Genomic DNA, 8,042 nt, shown 5'->3' on the forward strand with positions numbered 1-8,042 from the left:
TGCTCAAGAGACAGTGCAAGGTTCAGCTGTGCTCAAACTTGTCCAGATGAATCCTGGAAGTGAGGGAGAGGGGAGAGGAATGGAGCAGGCCAGGTAGGCCAGCATGCTGGGAAACGGAAGCACGAGAACAGCAGGGGCAGAAGGCAGGCATTCCAGGCAGTGTGGGTGACCCCGCTGGGACTCATGACAAGAGTTTTCCGTGATGCTCGCTGCATGTTCGGTGGGCCAACGGCATCCACTCTATCTGGATTCTCCGGGTCAAACACTGTATCATGGACGTGAAAAAGCCCCAGTGGAAGTAGGCATTTACTCTACACCACTTGCTGTTGCTGCTCCAGAAGGGTGGACAAGACAGGGGAGTTAGCTGTTCTGGGAGGATTTCCTGAAATCCAGCAGCATGTACAGTGGACCTTGGCCCTTCAGGTCGGAGTTGGACCTTGGTTCTGTTGCTGGAGACCTTGACCCTGTGGGTCTGTTAGGGACCTTGGCTTTGTGGGCCTGGAGATGACCTTAGCCCTGTGGGTGTGGGCTGGACATTGACCACTGACTCCGTGGTTATGAGCTAGACCTTGTTCTTACAGATCTGGTGGGGACCTTGGCCCTGATTGTCCTCTGCTCGATGTACGCCCGTTGAGCAATTCCCAGGTGGCTGAGTGAGAAAGCACAAAGTCAGTGTCAGCAATCACAGAGGGCATGATGCCTCATCTGGCATCTGCCAGAGCGTCTCTCTCTACCTTTGCTAGTAAATGACTTTAAGAGTAGGTGCACCCAGAGGACCAGTGCTGAATTAAAAAACAAGGGGAATCTGGTATCTTAAAGGCCCTTGGTAGCCTGTTGTGCTTCCCTCCATTCTTTGGCCTCTTCTGTCTAAAACAAAACCACACTGAAGAGAAGACAACACCTAACCTGGCTTGGGGTTCAGATGCGAAGGGGCAGCTTCTGCAAGGGTGTCGAGAAGTTGATGGGCTCCGGGGAGGGCAGGAGGTGCCTCCTCACCCCAGGAGACCTGGGAGACAGGGCCTGCCCCCTCTTCTCCAGCCTGCCCCACATCCTGTCTTCTGCTGCTTCTGCTGGCGTGCTCATGGCCTCTTCTGAGTGCCATCCTGAGCCTCCCTCAAGACCTCTTAAATCCAGTCCTCGCTCAGAAGTCCCCATTTCTGATTTCCAACTTCGTGTTTTGAAGAGAAAAATCTGACAGTCTCAGTTCATGTTTTTAAACCAGGCTAGAGTGACAGGCTGCTGACAGCTGATGAACTGGTTTTCCTTTGGGTGGACTTTTAGTGTTTGCTTTAGTTTAGTTTTTCTATTTCTTTGTACAACTTTTTTAGTGATTGGGCTAGTGCTTACAACACACATAACTTTTCATGGTCTACTTAGAATTAATATTTTACCACTTCAAGTGGAATGAAGAAACTTTACCACCATATAAGTCCATTTACCCTCCCCCCTTATATTACAGCTTTTATATGTATTATGTCTGTATATGTTGAACATCCCATCAGACTATGCTATCATATTTGCTTTCAACCATTATACGTTTTAAAAAACTGAAGGATGCAAAATAGTCTATTATATTTACCCAGATATTTTAGCATTTCTGTGATTGCCCACTCACTGATGCCCCCATTATAATGGGGTTGCAGCTTCAAGCGTGGGGCTTGTCTGGAGACAGAGTTGGGAGAGAGCCCTGGCTCGCTCTTAGCCCCACTTCCTGCCCTTCGGACTTCTCTTAGGCTTCTTTCTGATGTCTAGTTCCAGGATTTGTAATGCTTTTGGGTCCTGGGAGGAAAACATAACCAGAGAACTCACCACTGGACCATTTGTATTTCTAGGTTTGGTTTCCTTCCCCAGGTTCTTTCTCCTTTCTCCTGATGTGTCCTAATCCTCTTCAACAGACACGAGGTGGCCGAGGGAAGCTACTCATAGTTGCCCAAATGGCTGCTGGCCCAGGCCAGCAGCAGCAAGCCTGTTCGATGTGTGGGCCTGTGTTTTTAACTGACTTCACTGTTTTCCTTCATTTTAGGGACGGCTGGTGTGGCTGGGGACGTGACTGCCACCAAGATCGTTGAGCTGTCCAAAAAGAACCGGGTGCTGATGGCAGAGTCCGAGGGTGCGAAGACCAGAGTGAGGCAGCTGAGCAACCGCATCCAGGAGCTGGAGCAAGAGGTGAGGGGCCTCAGGTGCCCCTGCCCCGGGCTCCCTGTACCCCACGCCACTCCTCCAGAGAGGGAGCACGCTTAGATACTGTAGGTCCTTCCCAAGGACTGGTGGGTCAGTGTTTGCAAGGAGTCCCTCAGTCTCTGTCATATCCTGAGAGGGGAAAGTGTCGGGAAGCAAGGAGGACGCAGGCGGTGGAGAGATAGCCTGACACAGCAAGGAGGACGCAAGCTTGGAGCCTGACCACCTGGGTGTGAATCTCAGCTCCACTACTGACTTGTGTTGTGACTTTGAGCCAGGTATAAACTCTCCGTGCCTCCACCTGTCACGTGGCAGTTATAACGGCACTCACCCCAAGGTTTTCTGAGGATTAAATGACTTAACACTGTAAAATGCTTAGAACAGTGCCTAGCAGGTAGTTAGCACGAGAAAGGCATTGTTGAATAAATTAACAGGGATCCTTGCTAATCTGAAGCTAGAGCCAGGAGCATTCCACCAGTTCGTCTCACTTTTGTCCACCTTCCTCTTTCTGCTGCCCCAAGCTTCCCACAGCTAATGACAAACCCCTCCAGTCGAGGGAAGGCACGAGCCCCAGCGGTTCATGGTCCCTCAGGAGCTAGAGTGAACCTACGCAGCTTCTCCTTATGTGGCTGGAGGAGCAGAGGCTGGCAGAGGTTAAGAGGCTTTCTCAAGTCACGCAGCATGTGGTGGTGCCGGATTTCAGATCCAGTTCTGTTGCCCTCCAAAATCCTCCACAGTCATTACACTTGGCATTGAATTAGACCTTCTTTCTTCTATAACGTATTTTTTGAGAACCATCACAGGCTCTGAGCCAGGCCCTGGGGAGACCGTGGGGAGCAAAATAGGCCTGGTCCTTGCCCTCCTGGAGACAGACCAGCGTCGAGGGCCCCTTAGAGGAGGGAGTATGCACAGTGGGTCCCTGGAGGATGAGAAGGGGCCAGACTCAGAGGGGTCGGGGAGAGGCCTTCATGCAGAGGACCCAGCAGGTACAAAGGCCCTGAATCAGAATAAAGGCCTGAAATGGGACCAATGTGGCCGAGCTTGGAGCAAGATGAGGTCAGAGAGGTGGGAGGGCGGGTTGTGCCCAGCCTTGTCAGACAGGGATGGTCTTTGTGTGAAGGACAATTGGGAAACCCTTAAAGGGTTGGTTGGCTGTCTGTATACAGCAGTGGTCTTGGCCACCAGGCCATGAGCCTGAGTGGCAGGTTTCTCAGTGTCTCTGACCTTGTCTCCTCAACTGTAACGTGAAGTCCGTAGTTCCTTTTCTCTCCGCCTCCCAGGCTGTTGTTAGATGCAGACCACGGTTGCTGAATCATTATTTACTAAGCTGTTTGTGAATCCTAGGCTGCGACTGGGGAGTGGGGCAGACAATCAGTTAAACCCTCTCCCATCGCAGAGCGCCTTGTAAAGGAGAGTTCTTCCATTAATGGGCCTTAAAATGAGCTGAAGGGACGGACTGCTGAGATCCGTGACCACACATCCGACGGCAGCACCAGAGCCCTTCACTCAGGCACCGCAACTGCTGAGCAGAATTAAATATTAAGTGCCGGGTTTGCTTTTTCAGCTGCAGATGGCCCTGGCCAGGCTGCCAGCCAAGGGGGCCACCGACGCAGGAGCCAAGCTGCCGAAGGCCCAGATGGGAGACAGAGCCTTGGTATGAATTCTCTTCTGTGCTGGGGAGTGTGTGAGGCAGCCACGGGCTTGGGCCTCCCCTCTTCCATGGGGGCGTAGGTGCCTCTGTCCGGCGTCCACCCCATTGCTGAGCCATTGCAGCATCTTCAGAGCCATCAGGGGACAGTGGCCAAGTCTACCGTCTGAGGCCAAGAATGCCCCGGTGAAGGCTGGTGAGGGGCTAACTCTGATTTAGTCCCCAGAGAGGGAGGTCAGCAGGGGCCTGAGGACGCTGGAATCCTAGACTTTCAGGACCAGGAGGGAAGACCTGATCCAATTAGCCTCCTGCTCTCAGCCCAGCTGTAAAGGGTGTCCGTTACAGCATCCTTACTCGGGAGACATCCAGCCTCTCTACCTTACCCCAGGGACAGGGAGCTCACTCCTCCTCAATGGAACCCTGCTTTTTGCTGGGGCAATCCATATTGTAAGAAGTCTTCCCTTTGTGGAACTCCAAATCTACAGCGTAAAAGTGACTATTGGGAATGGGGCTGTTCCCAAGATTCCATTTTTTCTATGCCAATGAGCCTCCATCAAACTCAGGGCATGGGAATTGCAGCTCCACGAAAGGAAGGCAGTATGACCCAGTGGGCTACCGGGGAGAAGCATGGAGCCCAAGCCAGACAATAAATAGCTAAGAGTCTCAAGAACATCCCAGGAGGCCTCCCCTTGGTTTTCTTTTTTCTGTTTTTTTTTTTTTTGGCCATACCTCACGGCTTATGGGATATTAGTTCCCCGACCAGGGATTGAACCTGGGGCCTCGGCAGTGAGAGCGCCAAGTCCTAACCACTGGACCACCAAGGAATTCCCCCCATGGTTTTGAGTTGGTGAAACGTAATCCAAGCCTCAGGACTCCTAGTTCAGTGCCCCTTTTCCACCCGATCTTCCCTGTTGTCTACGACTCAAGATCAAGCCGCCTCGTGCCTGTCTTGAGGAGAATACTGCCCTCGAGTGATGGGCCCCTCCGGTTCCAGGGGTGAACACGTCTCCTGAAGGCTAGTCTTGCGTAGATCTGTCTCATTGCTGGGGAGGCAACGGAGGGGCTCCGCCCTCAGCAGACGCTAGACTGAGTGTCGTTCAGTGCCTTTCCCAGCTCTGAGGGACACTTCTAAGCTGTCCCTTGTTTATCCATATCTCGGACTGGTGCTGTCCTAAATGGGAAACTACTTGTTCAGTCACTTGTTGAGCCTGACAGAATGTTCTGAGCCCTGGAACACAGGGAATCAAAGACAGGCCCACTGTCCACAGGGGGTTCAAGAGGGGAGATGAGTAGGCAAACTAAAGGAAGGAGGGGGACAGGGCCTTCAGAGAAAGCCCCTAGGCTCTGGGTTCACAGAGGGAGCACACGCTCCACCTGAGGCAGCCAGGAGGTGGGATGGATGAGGGCTTCCTCAAGTGGCCTTGCTGGAGCAGGAAGATGGGGGTGGCCCTTCCAGCAGAAGCAGTGCAAGCTCAGAGCAGGAAAGCGTCAATATTCCTATTTTGTTTGTTAGCTGGGCATCAGCTGGATAATGTTTGGCTGCAGCCCAGGGGCCCTGAGGAGGAAAAGGGGAACATGTCCAAACAAAGCTGGGGCAGGGTCACCTGTGGAGGGAGGCCTTGATGGTAGCTGGAATAGGAAGTCCAACTTCATTCTGTGGCTGCAGGGAGCCTGGGAGGTTTCTGACGCAAGAGTACGTGGTGGGTTGCAGTCTCCATTCCTCAGGACACGTGTTTTCCCGGGCATCTTCTGATCAGAGAGAGGACAATAGCCATGTCCCCCTCATTAGACTGTTCAGGGCGACCCAAGCCTGGGCCATACTCCAGGGCCTGCAGGTTCACTCCACATCCCAGCCCAGAGCTCCAAGCACATTCCAGAGTGGAGCTGAGCGCCCTCACTCCACGTGGGGCCTCATGAAGCTGTGGTGTGAGTGGCCTTGGCGCTATCTGCTCCCATGGACACCATTTCTGGTATCGCCTCAGAGGAAACAGCCCCGGGGTGGGGAAAGGGCGTGCCCAGGCCCAAAACACCCACAAAGGCTGTGAAATCTCACTCTGGGCAGAAACAGCTCTGAAATGTCAGGCAGGTAGGGTTGGCTCAGCTTCCTGGGAGGGGAGGTCTGGGGCCTGGCAGAGCAGAGAGGGTGATGCCCTCACCAGAACACCATATGGCCCTCAGCCGCCTTTGCCAGCTGCCCACCCAAGCCAGGCTATGCCCCCCAGCATCGCCCCCCATCAGAATCTGCCCCAGAGGGCACCCTTTACATGCGTTATCCCATCAATACTCACATGTACCCCGGAGGCTGGTATAACGTGCCCCCATTTCACAGAAGAGGGAAACGAGGCTTGTTGCCGTCTGGGTCTCAGATCCGGATCCAATCGGTGTGCTCTTTCCGTGCCCTCAGGCTCCCAAATGCTCTCACGGCTCCTGTACCGCCACCCACCAGAGCCAGCAGGGGGCTCAGGGCACCGAAGATCTGACAGGCAGGGACCGTTGCTTCCCAACGCAGGGCAGATTCAAAGCAGCAGCTTAGCAGGGGAGCAGACAGGCTCCCAACAGCAGTGGGGAGGGATGGCACACAGCCAGGCGGCGGAAGGACATACAAAAATATAGATTAAAGAAAGATGCATGTGTGTTTTATGTAAATTCCCAATTTGCAAATTCTGCTCACACTGGTTACTCTGTTTGGCCTCCTGGGGGTGCTGTGAGGAAGCAGCCGTTTTCCTAGATGAGAAGACAGGATGAGTCCAGGCCTTCTGGGCCCTGTGTGCAGGTCTAGTTTCCTTGACCAGTGGTTTTCAGCGGGGCTGCCCAGAGCCTCTGGGGTCCATGGAACTCCCCAGACCCAGTCTTCTGGGATCTGTCTTTCACGCTAGCGTTCACAGGCGGTTTTGTCTGTGGCTACTAAGGAAAGTTCAGAAAGCCGCTGCAGGACCCATCCTGTTTCCCAGAAGTCTAGTCCACCCGATCTGCTGGGACAGGAGCAGATGTTCTTAGTGTCATTGCCTGATGGGACACTCAACCCACCAACCGATGTTTCTGTCACCACGATGCCCCTGGCATCAGCAAAAGCTTATATTGGGAGAATCAGCCAGTGCAAAGGAAAGACCAGGCCTCTACTCCCCACTTCTGTCACCTCAACCAGCTGTGTGCCTGTGAGGCCATGTTATTTCCCTTCTCTGGACCTTATCTGCATCACCTATGGCAAGGGTTTGAATGGGCTGACCTTGGAGTCCCTTTAATGCCAAAGTTCTGAGAGTTTCAGGAACTTCTATTTAAATCATAAATGGGGAACACATTTGAGAAAAGTTTCATCCAAATAGTTTAAATGAAATATTTTTTTTTAAAAAAGACTTTGCTAAGAGTTCCAGCAGGCAGAGTTTTCATGGTTCCTGCAGTTCTTCAAGCCACAGAAATGGAGCATTTGGGGATTAAACTGGGTCCTTATTTCTATTCAGTGAGCTCATTGCCGGGAAAGGGAGCCCAAGGCCCAGTCTGACAATTCTAGGAGAGGAAGGCCCCAAGTTGGGATGGTCAGGGCCCTCCTGCCAAGCTGGGGCTGCCTTCGCTAAAGGAGCCAGTTCCCTCTTCATCCTGAGTGAGGATGGATTTGCTATGATGCCAGTCTCTGAGCACAGCAGAGCCCACAGCCTGGGAGTGTCTGGGGGTTGGGAAGCAGCCCCCTCCAGATGCTCCCCGTCTGCGGCCACCACCCACGTCCCCCTGTGTGCGCCACAGTCGGAGCACAGGGCTCAGCCCCCAAAGTTGGGCTGCCGGGATCCACATCCACGCTCCCCCTTACCTACCAGGTCCCCCAAGCCGAGGGGTCACCCCCCTCCAGCCTCTGCTCTGCATCGGTAACGGAACCTACCTCACAGGGGTTGTGAGGATGAAATGGGTTCCTCCTCGTCAAGCACTTCGTGTGGTACCTGCACATACCTGGATAAACGGGGGCTGTGATTATGGTTACTATCTAGGCCTCAGATGACTGCTCTCCCTCCTGTCTTTCCCAACTAGCAGGACAGCCCAGAGGTGAAGGTCTTGCAGGACAGGCTGGCGGCCACAAACCTGAAGATGAGTGACCTCCGCAACCAGATCCAGGCTGTGAAGCAGGAGCTCCGGGTGGCCCAGAAGGTATTTCCAGGCCAGGGTTCAGGTCCTCGTGGGTGGGCCTGGGCCTGGGCCTGGGAAGGTCATGGCTGGGACAATGGCTTCC

The 8,042-nt window shown here is 53.6% G+C and overlaps 2 protein-coding genes across 6 annotated transcripts in view; one reads left to right on the forward strand and one right to left on the reverse strand.

Moving 5' to 3' along the window:
• The window catches only part of LOC309637780 (uncharacterized protein), a 31,226-nt gene extending 25,062 nt beyond the window's left edge, over window positions 1–6,164 (reverse strand). The window contains exon 1 of one of the 4 annotated variants that reach the window (XR_014250791.1): window positions 6,115–6,164. Coding sequence is in view for 1 of the 4 variants with exons in the window: in XM_082412996.1 (XP_082269122.1) it covers window positions 6,115–6,148 (34 nt within the window). In the remaining 3 variants the exon portion in view is untranslated. Of the gene's footprint in view, window positions 1–1,809; window positions 2,082–5,200; window positions 5,421–6,114 lie in introns of those variants that run through there. The other 3 variants (XR_014250792.1, XR_014250793.1, XM_082412996.1) reach the window with 3 other exon arrangements.
• The window catches only part of CCDC13 (coiled-coil domain containing 13), a 30,921-nt gene that overhangs the window by 2,876 nt on the left and 20,003 nt on the right, over window positions 1–8,042 (forward strand). For both annotated transcript variants that reach the window (XM_082412809.1, XM_082412810.1), the window contains exons 3-5: window positions 2,024–2,166; window positions 3,743–3,832; window positions 7,844–7,960. In XM_082412809.1, coding sequence (XP_082268935.1) covers window positions 2,024–2,166; window positions 3,743–3,832; window positions 7,844–7,960 — 350 coding nt within the window. The remainder of the gene's footprint in view (window positions 1–2,023; window positions 2,167–3,742; window positions 3,833–7,843; window positions 7,961–8,042) is intronic.

Source organism: Balaenoptera physalus (assembly GCF_965194825.1).
Source record: "Balaenoptera physalus genome assembly, chromosome: 11".
Classification (NCBI taxonomy): Eukaryota; Metazoa; Chordata; class Mammalia; order Artiodactyla; family Balaenopteridae; genus Balaenoptera; species Balaenoptera physalus.